The 18,486-nt window shown below is 43.4% G+C and overlaps 1 protein-coding gene across 2 annotated transcripts in view; it reads right to left on the reverse strand.

The window, feature by feature from the left end:
- DDR2 (discoidin domain receptor tyrosine kinase 2) overlaps window positions 1-18,486 on the reverse strand; it is a 93,034-nt gene that overhangs the window by 46,328 nt on the left and 28,220 nt on the right. For both annotated transcript variants that reach the window (XM_004751417.3, XM_004751416.3), the window contains exon 2: window positions 14,710-14,818. In XM_004751417.3, the coding sequence (XP_004751474.1) occupies window positions 14,710-14,773 (64 nt within the window). In that variant the 5' untranslated portion in view covers window positions 14,774-14,818. The remainder of the gene's footprint in view (window positions 1-14,709; window positions 14,819-18,486) is intronic.

Below are 18,486 nucleotides of genomic sequence, written 5' to 3' on the forward strand. Positions count from 1 at the left end.
TTGACCACAGCTTTTATCAGTAGGTACTATTTCAGACGGTATGACAGAACTATGGAGAAACACTAAAATATGACAGGGTTTAACAGAGACGGTCAGTGTGTTCTTTGAGGTAATCCTCACCAGGTATTTTCTAGTTCCCTAGTGACTGTTTACCTTCTTATTGAAGCTGTAAGCAATTTTGAGAATAGTAGCCAGGTCAGACTCTTCCTTTTCCTCCTTAGCAACTGCCAGCACATGGTGCCCATTAGATGCTCAATACATATTTGGCAAATAAATAGGTAAGCAAAAATGTAGAGGGATGGAGAGATGGTTGGATGGATGGATGGGTGGGTGGGTGGGTGGGTGGGTGGATGGATGGGTGGATGGGTGGGTGGATGGATGGGTGGATGGGTGGATGGATGGGTGGGTGGGCGGATGGATGGGTGGATGGGTGGGTGGATGGGTGGATGGGTGGGTGGATGGGTGGATGGGTGGGTAGATGGATGGGTGGATGGATGGGTGGGTGGGTGGGCGGGTGGATGGATGGGCGGGTGGGTGGATGGGTGGTTGGGTGGATGGGTGGATGGGTGGATGGATGGGTGGATGGATGGGTGGATGGGTGGGCGGGTGGATGGATTGGTGGATGGGTGGATGGGTGGGTGGGTGGGTGGATGCAAGACTGAACGAAGGAGAATTCACATGGGTTGAACTCTAGAGGACAGCTGCTGTGACTGGTTCATGTCTCCCGACATGATTCTTTCTCAACCATCTCCAAACAACAGCAAGCAGTAAGGATGCTGTTTCAAGGGCTTTGTGGCCATTTGCATGAGAGGAAGAGCAGCTCTGGCAAGGATATTAGTCAATGGACACTGGATAACTGTCCAACAAGCTGTATTAAGGAGGGATCCCAAGTGTTGGTGACAAGAAGCACAGAAGATGAGGAAAAGAGGTGGGAATCCCACCATATGCCTTGATGAGGATCCCCAGCTCAATGCCAGAACAAGGCTCTAAGCCACTGGTATCATAAACCTTCTTTAGGCAATGGCAGTGGGCCTGGAGGTCTAGATGTTGGGACCAAAGAATATAAGGATAAGGATAGAGAATTCAGAGATAAGAGCTAGAAAAGCAGCCATTAGGCAAAGTTTCTTGGTGAATCAGTATCCCCAGGGGCCTCAGAGAAAGGGCATAGGAAAATAGACAAGCTGATCTTGGATGGCCTTTCGCATCCTAGTGGGTCTTTGGAACCGGGATAAGCCTTGGCCCAGAGCAACCAACGTGGCACTTCTCAGCAGTACCACTGTGGTTTTCCTATTGAGTATGCCTATTTTTGGTAAACTCCTTCTGTGGAAGGGATCCCAGCCAATAGCAAAGACACAGAATGCCAAGTCCTAAATGTCAGTCCCCCTTGCCTTTCCCCAAGCCCACTTCATTTTTTGTCAGAGCCCCTCCATCTGTCTCTGTACTCCACATTATGAAAGACAGGGGAGCATGAAAAGGCAGAGAACAGTAAGAGAAGCAAGAGATCCAGCAGCACAGAAATGTGTCCTGATTTTGCCTGCTGAGTTGTCTTGGTGGTTCTTGATGCTTCCACTACCCGCCAATCTCCTGGCCAGAGAAGCCAATTCACTTTCCAGTTTCCCAGAGTGGAAAACTACCAGCGCCGGCTGCCCACATGCCCAGGCAGAGCTCGATCTGTCCTGAGTGCTGGTAGTGCCTGGCAGGCAGGCTGAGGAGATGCAGCTGCCACTGGCCCCAGCTTCCCAAGAATTATTTTCACACCATGCTGCCAAGGTGGAAAGCCTGAAAGGGCTGCTTGTTCCGTGATGTTTACCATCTCACTGCTAGCTCCAGACCACGGGCTTACCCATCAATGAGTGTCCTATATGCCGCTTCCAGGAACACACACACACACACACACACACACAGAGCACATGTGAGGCCTGGGGCATGGTGAGCTGACACCTGGGCCTCACTGGACACTGGGAAGATGAGACTGACTGGGAGCAGGGTTACTGGGGTCAACCAGGGGACCCAAGGCAATCTATGGTCTAAAAAAACATCTGCAATCATAAACTTTAAACCCAGGAAGGAATTTCAGGAACCAACCCTTCCAATGGCTCCATGTTAAATATGAGAAACTCTGAGCCCCCTACCCACCAAAGTGAACTGACTTACTCAAGGATGTACTGCTAAGAGTGTAATGAGGACTGACATTCAGGTCTCCTGATCCCTGGTTCCTCTTTCTTCAACCCTTGGCTACCTTGATAGAATTCTTCCAATTCCAGAAAGGACAAGATGGTCCCCCATTAAAGAAGCTGTTGCTTGGGTCACTGCTCGCCACAAGCTCCACACTGGAGGCTACTGCAGACTGGCTCACTATTCAGGTAAATCTGCACAATGGGATGCTGCTAGGACTCAAGGAAGATTATCTGGGTTCTTCAAGATACAGGGGGCTATTTTGCCAACACCCTTTTTGCTGAAGTTGAAATTCCCCTTAGGATTAGTCCTTTCAAATTGCAGCTTTCCTAGAAGCCCAAAATACTTCCCAGAAACAGTTATTGCAGAAGAGGGGTCCCCAGGCTGTATGGGACTCCAGGGTAATAAAGTGAGAGTCTGCCGAGAAATATTCTTCATCCAGGCTCACAAAGTCAGTGAAGGCTTCACAGTGAAATCGTATGTCCCTCTCTCCCACGAGGAGGTGAGTTGAAGGGACAGCAGGGTTGCCATGAAGGCCAGGAATTGAGAAGAAAACCAGGACATGGTCTGGAAGCTGAAAACTGGAGTCCACTGCTTCCAGATCATGGGACTCCAAGACAAGTTACTAAACCTCTCTGAACCCGAATCTCCTCATCATTAATAATATGACCAAGACGGTTGTTACAGAGATTTAACACAATGAATACAAAGGGCTTCATGAAATAGAATCGGGCTCCAGGAACGACATCCAGAAAGAGGAAGAGAGGGGATTATTTGTTTTAAACATTACATTCACTCTTCTTAAGCAATTTCGAGGTTTTATGGTCTTAGGAGGATTACTTCACTTTCAACCTCTCAGCTTAATGGTAATAATAATATTTGTTTATAGGAATGCTGTCAGGAAATAGGAGTTAACATATATCAAGTACTTTGTATGGTTTAGAGTAAAGCTTAGACCAGTAATAACAAAGGTTGGATGTGATGTATTTTTTAGGTATTTTGACTCTGACTCATTCTAAAACAAAGATTGGAATTGGCTTCCGAAATTGTGTAAGATAATAAACAAACAAACCAACGAACAAAGGTATGCTAATGGGAAAGAGGATAGCGACAATAAGATAAGCCAGAGAGCCAAGGTGAATATCAGAAATATATTACATGTGGATCTAGACCTTTGCTGGTGATGGGCCTCTCAAACTTGGCTCTGAACTTCCCAGGAGCCAACGCAAAGAGCACAAGATAATGAGTTAACATGAATCACAATGGCAACGGAACTTTTTTGTTCTGTTTCCAGGTGGGATGGAGTAGCTTGCAGTAGCCAGTGCTCCCCCTGAGCATATCTGGAAGACATAGATAAAATTCATAAAGCATCTATTTGAAAGCACCTGCTGGCTGCCTGAGGTTAAAAAAGTTAAAAATGAGCAGAATATAAAAGCAGCTGTTTTTCCAAAGAGATTGTGAGCACAGGGGACTAGGACTTCAGAGAAGGGCGAATCCGAGAGGCCCTGTAACTCCTGCAGCCACATTTAGCCAGTCCTCAGTTTGGAGCAGGGATAGAGGGCTGGCTCTGGGCTTTGCACAGGCGGAATGTTCCCAGGGAGCAAAATCCCAGAGCCCTTGAACAAGACCAGGGATCTCACCAGCTAACAGCATTTTTCTTCCTGAGCACATATGCCAAAAGCATAGCTATCTATCACTAGTGAGCAAGTTTCTCAATAAGAAAAGCCCCAACAAAGTCCTAAATATTGGTCTAACCTACTGAATGCCAAATGAATTTAAATGACCGCTTTCCCAAGGTAGATCTGCCCTACCCCGATAGCCAGGGCTTCTCCAATGCCAGGATGAATCATTTCTTACATTAACCAGGCTTTATCCATAGAAAATATAATTCATTGCTTGGCCTGATATCTTGAATAAAGGCTATGGCACCCAAAAGACTGAATTCCTCTCCCATAATGCCAAAAGTAAGAGCCTTACACATATTTGTGTAAATTAAAGCACGTTTCCCTCCATTTACAAGCACTAAAATGCTCTGCTGCTAGGCCAAAGCAGGGAGACTGTTAGCATTTGGGGAAAGGCATAGGGGCTGCTCTCTCTCTGCATAGGCTGTAGCTCCCCCGGCCCTCAGATACCAGAAGGCTGGACCCCTGATACCAGAGGCTGGACCTCTACTACCAGGAGGCTGACCCCTAGCAGCTATAGCTAGAGCTTTGGTCTCTCATCCTACCTCTGGCTCACTCTCTCTGTACTTAGCATCCCTATCCTTCAAAGAGATGATCTTCCAATGAACTCCTTCTCAGGTTCCTCATATCTTTGTGAAATCAAGTCTCAAATGGCATAATTTGGACTTTTTTTTTTTTTTGCAGAAAAATAGAGATAAGCCTGGGGTACCCTTGACTTACTTCCTTCCCGCCTTCTCCTTACTCCTCAAGTTTCTGTTGATTGCCTGCATAAGCCAAGGATTGGTGTTGCTTGTGAATACGTAAGAGATCATTGCCATCCCAAATAAAACGAAGACCAAAGTCATAACATCTGTGACACGCAGGGGTGGGGGTGGGGGGGAATTGCATATTTTTAAACAACTCATCACCACCTCCTTAAGCCCCCCAAAACCTCGTTGGTTTTTGTTGTTGTTTGTTTTGTTTTATTTTGTTTTAAGATTTTATTTATTTGACAGAGAGAGAGAGAGACAATGAGAGGAGGAACACAAGCAGGGGGAGAGGGAGAGGGAGAAGCAGGCTTCCTGCTGAGCAGGGGGCCTGATGTGGAAATGGATCCCAGGAACCTGGGATCATGACCTGAGCCAAAGGCAGAAACTTAATGACTGAGCCACCCAGGCGCCCCAACCTCACTGTTTTGAATGTCTTAACTTTTACTTTACTTTACTGTGTATGCATCCAAACCACAAAAATTGCTGGGAGGCCTATCTTGCCACATCCATGCTCTTCAGAGGCCTGCTGGCTAGGACCAAAAGCTAAGTCAACAATCGCACTATTCTCCCCCAGAAAAATACACTGCCATGGATAAGCTCGGCTGGGTACAGGGCCCTGTGTTCCCTTGGAGTTTGATGGCCAGAATTCAGGGTTGTTAGAATCCCCAATTCCCAAAGGTAACTTGAGTCTTTCTTGGAAACCACAATGGACCATAATGGTCACTAATGAACTCTTTTTCTCTTTCCTCCCCCAGCATCTGCTAAATAGAAGCCATTGTTTTATGGTATTTGGTTTATTTTATTTTCCTTTTCTTCCAAAAGTAACAAATCACAACCCTCAATATTTGCATATAACTTTCCAGAGCCCATTAACTTCACTTATCTCATTTGGGCCCCCTAGAGTAGCCATGTGAAGTGTAGAGAGTAGAGTTAATTCTGCCTGTTTTATAAGTGAGCAAAGTGAGATACAGAGTTTCACCTGAAGTCACAAAACTAGATAGTGACAGAGCTGGACCCAGACTCTAGGTCTCCTGATTTCCATTGCCATGGTCTATTCATCAACCACATCAGCATAACACTCTGTGTCAGCACTCACTCTGCACACTATCTGTCATGAAACCTCAGGGTCAAGAGGAGCCACCAATCTGGGGAACAATCTAGACAGAGGACTCAGGAGGGCTTACTGCCCATCTATGTCTTAGAACATCTTGGTCTCAGATTTGTTGAAATACCATAGCAAGGAGCACCTGGGTGGCTCAGTTGGTTAAACATCTAACTCTTGGTTTCAGCTCAGGTCATGCATGATCTCAGAGTTGTGAGATCAAGCCCATGTTGGGCTTGTTGGGCTCCATGCTCAATGCAGAGTCGGCTTGAGATCTTCGCTCTCTGTCCTTCCCTGTGCTCATGCTCTCTCTCTTTCAAATAAGTAAATAAAGCCTTTAAAAAAACATGATAGCAACAGGAATCTTCTTTCTGGTTACAGGATATAAAATCAATACATAAAAAATCCATTGCATTTCTATACACTAAAAATGAAGTATCAGAAAGAGAAATAAAGAAAATAATTCCTTTATAATTATATAAAAATAATAATCTCACAAAACAAACTGAGGGTTGCTGGGGGGAGGGGGTTTAGGAGAAGGGGGTGGGATTATGGACATTGGGGAGGGTATGTGCTTTGGTGAGTGCTGTGAAGTGTGTAAACCTGGTGATTCACAGACCTGTACCCCTGGGGATAAAAATATATGTTTATAAAAAATAAAAAATTAAAAAAAAAAATAAAATACCTAGAAACCATTTAAACAAGCAGGTGAGAGACCTGTATACCAAAAACTATAAGACATTAATAAAAGAAATCAAAGAAGATACAAATAAATAGAAATATATTCCATGCTTTTGGATGAAAGAATCAATATTGTTGAAATGTCCATATTACTCCAAGAAATCTACAGATTCAATGCAATCCCTATCAAAATCCCAAATCCCCTTTGTTTTTCAAAGAGATAGAACAAATAATCCTAAGACTTGTATGAAACCACAAAAGGCTCTGAATAGTCAAAGTGACCTTGAGAAAAAAAGAACAAAGCTGAAGGCATCATGCTCCTCATCTGCAAGATACATTACAAAGCCATAGTAATTAAAACAGTATTGGCATAAAAGACATATAGATCAATGGAATAAAGAGCTTAGAAATAGATCCACATATACATGGTCAGTTAGTTTACAACAAAGGAACCAAATGTGGAGTTCCCTCAAAACATTAAGAATAGAACTGCTATGGGGACACCAGGGTAGTTCAGTCTGTTAAGCATCTGCCTTCAGCTCAGGTTATGATCTCGGGGTCCTGGGACTGAGTGCTGCATCCAGCTTCCTGCTCACTGGGAAATCTATTTCTCCCTCTCCCTCTGTTGTTCCCCATGCTTCCTCATGCTCTCTCAAATAAGTAAATAAAATCTTAAAAAAAAAAAAAAGGGGGCGCCTGGGTGGCTCAGTGGGTTAAGCCGCTGCCTTCGGCTCAGGTCATGATCTCAGGGTCCTGGGATCAAGCCCCGCATCGGGCTCTCTGCTCAGCAGGGAGCCTGCTTCCTTCTCTCTCTCTCTCTCTGCCTGCCTCTCAGTGTACTTGTAATTTCTCTCTGTCAAATAAATAAATAAAATCTTTAAAAAAAAAAAAAAAAGAACTACCATGGGAACTCCTGGTGCTCAGTTGGTTAAGTATCTTCCTTCAGCTCATGTCATGATCCCAGGGTCCTAGGATCAAGCCCCAGGTCAGGCTCCCCCCTCAGAGGGGCACCTGCTTCTCCCTCTCCCTCTGCTCTCTCCTCATGTAACCCTGCACTGCCTCCTGCTTGCTTTCTCATGCATGCACTCTTTCTCTCAAATAAATAAATAAAATCTTAAAAAAAATAAAAAAGGAGTACCATGTGACCCAGAAATTCTACTTTTGGACAATCTGAAGACAGTGAAAACACTAATTCAAAAATCTTTTTGAACTAGTGAGTATGCACCCCCATGTTTACTGTGGCATTATTTATAAGAGATACAGAAACAACCAAAGTGTCTATCAATGGGTGAATGGATGAAGCAATTATGATATATCACACAACAGAATCATAGTCATGAGAAAGAAGGAAATTCTGCCATTTGTGACAACATGAATAAAACCAAAAGGCATTACACAAAGTGAAATAAGTCAGACAGAGAGAGACAAATACTCTATGATCTCTTATATGCAGAATCTAAAAAAACAAAGAACAAATAAACAAAAAAAAAAACAAGCTCACGGATATAGAGAACAGATTGGTGGTTGCCTGAGGCATGGGGTAGAGGGTGGGAGAAATCGGTGAAGGGGATATAAATTTATTAAAAAGTAAAATAAGGAATCTAACTGTTGGGGGCGGGTAGTGGAAAGAACCTGCATCCTGGGAGGACGGACATGGCATAGCATTTTGTTATCACAGGGTAAAGACAAAGCCTGTAATCAGAAAGCACCTGTCACATATTGAGGATCCCACAATTATGTGGTTGCTGCTCTGGGTACCACCCTAACCTCACTTTTGCCCTCATGAGCACTCGATGACAAACATCTCCATATTCTTACTTTTCTATTTGTGCTCTGTGCCTTTCCTTAAGCTCAAATGTTCTCCTTTCCTCTTTTCACCTAGCCTCACAAATGCCTTCATGTCCAGCTCGTGCTCACACCTTCAGTATTTCAACCAACAGGACACTGGAGACCTGACCTAGTTGGGTAGCGTATGAACATTCTGTGAAGTCTGACACTCCAGGAGGCAGTAAAGCACAGAGGTCAAGAGTACGCTTGGGCTATATCCTCGCTCTGCCCCTTAGCTAGCTCTGTAATCTTGAATGAGTTACCTAACGTGTCTGGGCCTCACTTTCTTCTTTCTAAAACTGGAACAATAATACTACCTAAGATTATATCCCATAAATTATTATGAAGATTAAATTTGCTGACACCCACTTAGAATGGCACCAGGACTACAGTAAGTGCTCACTGGATATTAGTTGGTACTCTCCTTTGGACTCTGTGTTCTCTTTTTCCTATTTGGCACAACCAAGGATATTTGAGGGGCAGATGAGTCTCTGTTGTCCCCAGAGAAAGATCCTTTTACTGGCAGGAAGGATATCAAAGGCCACCCTTAAGCTAGACTTGACAGACAAACACACAAGCAAGAAAGAGCCAATCTGGGCAGCATCAGGCATTGCTTGCTTAAGAGAAATGCAAGCAGGGAGGTCTCTTCCTAGCCTTTTTATCTCCCTCTAGGGCTCTGCTCAAGCAGAATAAAGCAAGCAACCAATCTCTCTCTCTCTCTCTCTCTCTTTCACACACACACACACACACACACACACATATACACACACCCCCACACACAGGCACAGCACTAGTACCTCAGGTCTGGTTTCAGAAACCTGAAACTAGTACTACAGTCTCATTAGATGAGGCCCCACAAACCCTCTCACATGTCTCTGGGGACATGAATGATGAGAACCCAAGGAAGCAAAAATGATTCTCCAATTTGGAAATGTGTGTACATAACTTAACATGTATCAGCTTTGGTGGGAGACAAGGGGGTGAGGAGAAGGGGAGAACCTGTGCAGAAGGGAGCCAGTGCATTTCTAGTGCTTCAGTTTCTTTTTGAAGCTGAGTTAGTCCTGAAGGGCTTCTAGCTCCAGCCTTGCTTGTCGGGCATGTGAATGAGACCAAGACTCCCAGAAGGACCCCTGTATGATCCTGTTAGTCTTCTTCCATTCTTCCACTTCAGGTGGTGCCTCCAACGCCAGTAACCTCTCACCCCCATGAACACACACTGGCAATCACAAAAAGGAAACCATGAAAGGTCCTTTCCTTACTGGTTCCCTCATGGGGCTGGGTGGTTTTAGTGGAACGAACTTGGGGCCAGGAGACGGGAGTCATGGGTTCCTGCTTTACAATTAGCTAGATGTGTGCTCATGGACAAACCACTCACCCCCTTTGACACAGCTTCCTTTACCTATAAAATGAGGAAGAGGGACTTGGATATTATTATGGTCTATTGCAATACAAATAGCCTAGGATGCTAGTTGCCTGGACCTGAAGAACTCACTGCAAGGTAGGAGGGATGCTGGAAATAATAAAACCACAGTGATGAACCTAAAACAAATATGGAATCTATAGGAGAAGAATTCCTGCTCCCAAAATCCCAACCCGCTAAAGTCTTTGCCCCTCCCCTGAAAGTAGAACATTCTAGACACCGAAGGAGGATTCTCCTACCCCAGGGCTCTGAACTGCTAGTAAGTTGCCTGCTTCCTATGAGGGGAAAGTGTGGAATGGAAACAGGAAGCCCCAGCTCTGCCCTGCCCTGGCTCCACACCATGGAGCCCTAGTGGCAGGGTGGCCTGTTAGGGAAAAGAGCTGTTTCTCCCTTTTCCAAGTAAAAGCAGTTGTCACAGGCCAAGTCAGAGGTTGGGACCAATCACCCCTGTGCTCTTCACATATAGCAATTATCTGGTTGGTAGGGTGGGTCTTTAGGACCTCAGACCCACAGGCTCTGTGTCCAAGGCAATCAGGTCACTTCTACCCACCCTCCTACCTAGAAATCCACAAGATTCTGATCATCGAAGGAGAAGGAGAAGCCTGGAGGAGTCTGACCTTGGTGGCTGATCAAACAACCACTCCAGCCCAGAGTATTATGCTTCATTGCGAAGGGCCAAAACTTCCCTATCTCTTGGAGGTACTCCCAAGCTTTCCACTTAAGTCCTGTAGCCCAGCCCAAGCTGGGAAGGAGGGGAAACTTGACCCAAGGACCTGCAAGAGGATAGAAAAGCTGCCCTTTGGGTCCCTCACTCAGTACCCTCCACTAGGCAGCCCATGTGTACCTCTCCTTGCCTTCCAGCCACTGTGTACGCTATTCCCTCTTCTTGAAAGACTTCTTCTTGGACCCACCTCCAGAGAATAAAAGCCCTGCAAAAGGCTTCTAGTACTATGAAACTCCTGCAGGGTAGACTGGGGCAGGTTTTCTGTACCCAACCTGTCATGAGGGTTTTAATATAAACATAATATATTATATTATAATTAATATAATTATAATATTAATAATATAAATATTATTAATATAAATATTACGGTTTATATTTTAATAAATTTTTATCAGCTATCTTCTTTGTGCTTCACCTCCAAGGCAAGGTTGTCTTGAAGTTCAGATTTTAAATCCCTGAGTCTGAGAGGTGCCAGGAAGTTGGGGACAAGTGGATTTTCTTACAAAGGACAGCCATGCAAGATCAGAGCACCTGCTTCCAAGCCCAAAGCCCATCCACATCTTCCAATACAGGCACTAAAGCTCCCACACAATAAAAGCATGGTAAGTTTCTGACAGAAAGGCTCTCACAGATCCTCTAATCCAACTTTATCTCATTACAGGTGAAAGGATTAAGGAAGTGGGAAGAGAAGTACAATGGTATGCTATGTGTCATATAGCTGATTTAAGACCAAGCCAGGATCCTAACCAGGTTTTTCCTCAAAATAGCTTATTAAGTGCATTAAATAGTATTTTCTAAGTGAGCTGCAAATCATTCACCAGAATGTCCTAATAACATCCAAGTCATCTGTTGATTTGTAGAAATGCTTTTCAGAAAGTGTTGGTATGATTGTTTGTCATTGTTGAGATGCCACAGCTAACTGATACACCTGAGCCAGGATTTTGACAGAGGAAACTGCCTCAGACTTTTTCAGTGGCTTCCCAATGGAATCAAAAGTCACTGGGACCTGGTTCCTGCTGCACTGTTAGAACTAGAAGATGGCTCAGCACACTGCCCACACTTTAGAACCGGGTTGTAGGCCTATAGCTCAGCATTTCCCATGGGGACCCAGCCTCTACTGCCTACAATGGTACCTTCAACACTGCCACTACCAGAAATGCCACCATGGCCACCTGCCCCATCACCTACTTTGCTGCCATTGTCAGAGCTCTGGTGCTGTACAGCAGGAGGCTGACAGCCCCCTGCCATCATGTCACAACCTACTACCCATTATCACCCTAGCACCACTCCTCAGCCTCCACGGTGATGCCAGCAGTCATGATGAAGTCTCCAAAGTGGGCTTAAATGAATGAACTTGTTTGAGATTAATTATATTATTGGTTAAGTCTGATGCTTAATCCAGTTACTATTTGCCAGCCAATATTTTATATAAAATAATATATTAAAATATGTGTCAATATTTTAACAATTGGCTCTATAGCAGATCTGTTTATGACCCAGTTCTCCTGACTTAAGTCCAAGTTGCCATCTACTTACACCATTGACCAACCTATGGAGAAAACTTAGCTGGCCAAGAATTTCCATCTTTGAAGAGACATCAATAAGGACTTCTAGAAAGTCATCCAAAAATCCATAAGCACACGTATTATTATATACCTACCTACCCTGTGTTCATCAGTGTGCATGCCCTAGGACTCCATGAACCTCAAACCTTGTGACCATAGCCTTTAACATGGATTACATTTTCCCACTGCTTGTCTCCAGCTTACCTTGATAAAATAGAAGGCATGGACAAGAGAAGGATTAGTTCATCAACTCAAACATGTTATATTTCTATAAAGAGCTTTGCAAGTCAAGAACTTTATTTCTTTTTTCTGTGGTAGAAAGAGCAACAGAAATAGTTGAAAGCAGGCATAGGAAGAAAATGCTCTAAAGATAACTGTTTGCTGTCTTCAAACAGCTCATTTCCTGTCAGAGGGCTACAGCAGTGTTCTCCAAACAGATGGCTATCTGTTTAGGTGTATCCATGGAAATGCCCTCATGTCATTCCAGTCTCTGTGAATGTGTCTGGCACCAAAACTTTCTACCATTATGCGCACATATAGCGACTCTTCCTTGGAGAGCCAATCAGGCAGGTGACATTGGGCTTGTTACATGGAGCAGTAGGCAACCACACTTCAACAGGGCACAAAGGAACACAGAGGTGAAAAATGAAAGAATGGTAAGGCCGAGTTCAGATCTGAGTTCAGATGTACCAAGAAAGATCATTACAAGAAAGTAGTAAGAGAGTACGTTTATTAAACCAATAAATCTTTGATCTTCCTTTTCAGGTATGAAGAATATCCCATGAAGAGGGAATTCTTGTGAGGGGAAGAGGATGAGAATGTTCACAATGTACCCTCATGTTATAGGAAAAGGACAAAATAAAACGTTCTAAAAAATCCAAATATAGCACGCAGTGAGTGGAACTCTCCAACACGACTGTGGAGGGGCAAATGGGTGAAAGCCCTATGGAAAACTCTTTGGCAGTATGTAGAAAAGCATATTGCATGTGACATATAACCCAGCAATTCCACTTCTAGGGGTCTACCCCCAAAAGGCTGCGCACATACTTCAACCAAAGACCTTTACGAGAATGATTATGGCAGATTTACTCATAATGAATGCAAACTGGAAACGATCCCAATTCCCAACCACAGAAGACTGGATAAATAAAATAGTCACACAAAGTAATGTTATATAATGAAAACAAACAGCTGCCGACTCCATGCAACCCTACAGAAGACCATCACCAACACCACAGCTGCCAATTCTAAGCAACCCTACAGAAGACCATCACCAACACCACACTGAATGAAAGACGACAGACACAAAAGCACATTTAGGCATCATCTGCTTCCACTTACACAAAGTAAAAAAACAGACAAAATTAACCTATATTGTTAGAAAGCAGGATAACAATTAGCTTGGGGTGAGGGTGGGGAGAAGTGGCTAGAAAGGAGCAGAGCCTCTGAAGTCTGGTGAAATTCTGTTTCTTAACCTGGATCCTGCTGATGGATGTATTCCATTTGTAAAATTCATCCCACTGAGCACTTACACTATGGGTATTTTCCTATATTTACATTTGTGTGTACATGAAAAATGGACAGCAGTCCGTCCCCCTTCCCTATACCCAGATCTTCCCCAGGTAACTCTTTACGCCTGCCCACTCTGACTCTGGGCGTGGCCACGCCAATGAAATCCTGAAAAATGCCACATGTTTCTGCTTCCGCTCTTGTTCCTGTGCAATTTCCATGAAAACATACCCACGCTAGTCTGCTGGAGAAGAGCACTGCCAATGTGCCCAGTCGTCGGAGCCAAGGGCATCCTAGATGAACCAATAACCAGCCGATTCCCAGATATGTGCATGAACCCAGAGATCAGAACAATAGTTCAACCAAGCCCAGACTAAATCACCAGCACTACACAGGTTGTTAAGAGGCACTGTTGTGTAATAGACAAGTGATAAAATCACTTACATCAATGTAAAGTTAAAATAGACATCTAATTTTTAAAAATTGGGGAAAACAAAAAGATTTCTCTTCACACATCTATTTTTGAGTATGGCCACACTGGCTAGGAGAGACTGCCAAGATCCTGCAAGACCAGGGTCCCAAAAGCACAACATGACATCCAATAAAACACAGGCCTGAACCAGCGAAAAATAACTGGAAACCCAACCTACAGAGGTTCTAGAAGGCACCTATGAAGTTCTCTCCTTCTATTTCCTAGAAGATGCAGAAGCAAATGGCTACTTCTTCCATTTCCTTTTTTTTTTTTTTTTTTTTTAATTCCCATTCACTCCACTCTACTTGATATCAGGAGCCCTTTCACAATAGTTAAGATGTTATACAGATACAGGACTTTGGTTTCTGATTCTGCTTTGGACATGTTTCATCTTGAAAGTAAAAGGAAGGAAGGGAGTAAAGGAGGAAGGGAGGGACGGAGGAAGGAAGGAAAAAAGGGAAGGAAGGAAGGAAAAGAAAAGAAAGACACGAGGGAAGGAAGGAAAGGGAAGGAAGGGAGGGAGAGAGAGGAAGGAAGGAAGGAAAAAGAAGGAAAGGAAAGGGGGAGGAAAGAGAGAAAGAAAGAAAGAAAGAAAGGAAGGAAAGAGAGAGAGAAGAAGAAAGAAAGAAAGAAATAAAGAAAGAAAGAAAAGAAAAGAAAAGAAAAGAAAAGAGATGAAAGAAAGGGGAGGGGAAAAAAAATCCCTGTGGATACCCTTGGCAGGGCCTTTCCCAAGATGAACACTGATTGACTTGAATATCCAGCTGGTCTTCTAGCATGTGGCTGAGCAATGGCTGTCTTACCTGGATTAACCTGAGCTTTCACAGAACTCAAGAGGGGCAGCAGCAGGAGCAGCACCAAGGGCATCCTGGGAACGGGGGTCAGCTCAGAAGATGGTGCTGGAACTGGAGCCTGGAGCCCACCAAAAAAGGTGAGAAAACAAGAGAAAGGAGAGGAAATGAGTGAGATAAATACTATCAACATTGATGAATACAATTTGCATGATTATATTTGTTGTTCTTAGAGTCTTTATTTCTGTATCTGGGACTTCAAATCATAGCCTGAGAATCAGGTGGGACATTCAATGATCACATAATGTAAGAATTTCCAAACTCTTATTAGATCATGGAATTAAAATTATAAAAATTATAGGCAGGTAACAAAGTTTTGCTAAGATACATACTTATCCAAATTGTGAATGGTGATAAACTAAAACTTAAATTCATGAAGTTTTCATAACTTTGATACTCATTCCAATATTAAACCAAGAAAAATAGTCAGTGATGTTAATGTGTTTGCCTTTCAAAAGATCTAAGGTAAGTATTTATCCTGATATACTGGCTCTGGAGTGGGAGGTGCCTGGGATTCTCTATCTTTAAATTTCCCCAAATGACCTATGTGGTAAGGGCTTAGAGTTGAGACATTAGTTTGAACTCAAGTTCGGCTTAATAGAGATACATACAGTTACATATGGAGCATTTAAAGATATAGCATAATTACAGGTTAGTATATACACATGTGTCTCTAGAGGGGCTAGAAGCCAGATACCACAATAGCAACAAATAAGTCTGGTGCCGCCACCTTGGTTTTGAATACTATTTTCCAGTAAATGGAATCAAAGCTCCCTGGAGAAGTGGCTGATCTGACCCCTGGGTCATAACACATACAGAATCTTTTAGTGACAGAAATTGAGAAAGTATATACCCCAAAAATGATTGGGATGTACCAAAGGGACACAGGAAACACTTGAAAGAGTTCCCAGTGGCCAAAGCTGAAATAATGTGACAAAATAAACCAAGTACCATTGGACTATAACTCAAGGTATAATAAGATAAATATCTGCAAGTCCATGTTGATATAAATAAGTGATTGAATAAACAAATGGGGGAGAAAAGAAAAATTTCCCATTCAAAAGAATTCTAAATGATTTATGCAGACACTCTGCTCTTAAAGAGGCGGCAAATAACCTCACCCCTTAGGGTGAATGGCACACAGTGGCCTTTTCAGTGAATTTTTCAGTAGAGAAACTTGATGAACACTACCTCAAGCCAGGTGATTGAGGTTAATCTCACCTTTGATAAGTCATATTGATACTACATCTCCTTGATATGATATGATATGATATGATATGATGAGAATGGCACTTAGCCTCCATGGTCTTCCTGCTAAAAACTCATTACCTCTGTATAATCATGAGAAAAACATCAGACCCATCCCAATTTAGGGACACTCTACAGAATTCCTATTGAGTCATCCCCCAACCTGTCAAGATCACAAGAGACAAGAAAGTCCCAAGAAACTGCCCCAGCTAAGGGAGCCTAAGGAGACATAACAACCACATGTAAGGGCATCTTGGGTGATGATCATTGAACAGATAAAGGACATCAGGGGAAAACTAAGGACATGTGAATGAAGTATAGATTTTAGTTAATAATAGTTAATAATAGGGACACCTGAGTGGCTCAGTGGTTAAGTGGCTGCCTTTGGCTCAGGTCATGATCCCAGCATCCTGGGATCGAGTCCCACATTGGGCTCCTTGCTCAGCAAGAAGCCTGCTTCTCCCTCTCCCACTGCCTGCCCCTCTGTCTGCCTGTGCTCACTCTCTCTGACAAAAAAAAAAAAAAGTTAAGGGGCGCCTGGGTGGCTCAGTGGGTTAAAGCCTCTGCCTTCAGCTCGGGTCATGGTCCCAGGGTCCTGGGATCGAGCCCCGCGTCGGGCTCTCTGCTCAGCGGGGAGCCTGCTTCCTCCTCGCTCTCTCTGCCTACTTGTGATTTCTGTCTGTCAAGTGAATGAATAAAATCTTTAAAAAAAAAAGTTAATAATAGTATATCAACATTGGCTCTTTCACTGTAGCAAAGGTACTGTACTAATGTAAGATGTTAATAATAGGAGAAACTTGGTATTGGGTAGACAGGAATTCTCGGCACTATCTTTGTATTGATTCTGTAAGTATAAAACTGTTCTAGAATAAAAATTTTATTCAAAAGTTTCCACCAGGTAACACTAATCATCAACCAAACATTGGATCTACTATTATAAATAATGCATAATTATAAAGGGAGACAAAATTCCATTCAACTGGGTTGATTTCATGGAGAAATCTGATCTGATCAGGGTCTTGAAGGCTGAGTAGGATTATAATGGGCTGTAATGGGAATAGAGTAAATAATCTGCTAATGGAGCCAAGACGCCTTTCGGTGAAACAGAAGCTTTCTATGATGTTTTCTAGGCAGAACTCAGACCTGCTCTCCTCAAAAAAAGTGGTAAAAAAAAAAAAAAGGCAGATGTTCAGATGCCCAAAAAGGATTGAACAAAAACTAATCAAACACACAAGATCAAAGTCGGCTAATGGTGAAGATAAGGGGTGGGTGATCCACAGACCTCAGAAGGATGATAAGCATGGTTTCATGGCATGATTTGGATGGGCTAAAATATGTGTCTTGTTGTGCTGCATCACTGTCAGCAGCAGGAACACTGTGTTTCCATAAATGAGTCCCCAGACTAATATGCCCAAAGAAAGAAACACATGGGCAGATCTTGGAGACATTGGTCATGGCTGTAAACCAGCACTGCCCATGCCATGATCCATGATGTCCTTCCACAAGGACCCAAGCTCCTTACATGCAACCATTTGGCCGTGCAAACCCTGCCTTAGCTAACCACCTTCTCCCTTTGTAGAGGAGTCCTATAATTCTCTCTTATGGCACCTTTCTCAGGAGTTGTGGGCCATAAGTTTCCTCCCCTTTAGAACCTTCCCCAGGATTTCCTTCTACGAGGACTGTCTCTTACACCTCACTCCCTTCACTAAAATACACACCAATTTTGCCTCTATTACGTCCTCTATAACACAGTTACAAAGTGATCCATGGAGTCATTACCTTCAAAACAGCTCATTCTTCTATCTCCAAAAGAGTACTTTCTATTTTGTACAAAGCAGGGACTCAAAAATGGTTTTTAACTGAATGAAGCAGAACTCATGGGATGCTCAAAAAAATTAGACTGAATTTCCTTTTGGAAACTGTTCCTTGGTTTCAGGCTGTGAATCTACAAAGCAAGTGATCATTTCTGCTTTGCTTGCTGTAAAGTGAGGTGTTGGCAGCTAACAAACACAGAAGAACAAAGTGCTCTAACCACACCACAGATCTCTAACCTGTGCCGAAGACTCTCATGTAATATGCAGGTGACCCAATGAGGTTAGTTTTCATCAGCAAGGTAACTGAGGAGGACGAGGTTAAAACTGGTTACACAGTTGACAGGTGCCAAAACTCATGTGAACCCAGGGTTTGTATTACTCCCATATCCACACAGGTTCTGTTGTTTGTTTTGTCTTTGTCATCATACTGCACTCTCCTTTGATCTGGCCTCTGCCAACATCACCAGAGCTACATGCCGCAGGACCTCTGCCAAAACGCTTCACGCTCTCTTCATCTGGATCAAACCTCTGTTCAATAGTCACTTCCTCCATGGCCTCTCTGGCCCTCTTGTTACATGCACTAAAATCTTATTATTTTTCTGCATAGAAATGATCCTAGCCTCTAATTATGTGTTCATTGCTGTCATGTCTCATTAGGGTCTTCTCC

Source organism: Mustela putorius, unplaced genomic scaffold, assembly GCF_011764305.1.
Source record: "Mustela putorius furo isolate JIRA1106 unplaced genomic scaffold, ASM1176430v1.1 tig00000508_pilon_pilon_pilon, whole genome shotgun sequence".
Lineage (NCBI taxonomy): Eukaryota > Metazoa > Chordata > Mammalia > Carnivora > Mustelidae > Mustela > Mustela putorius.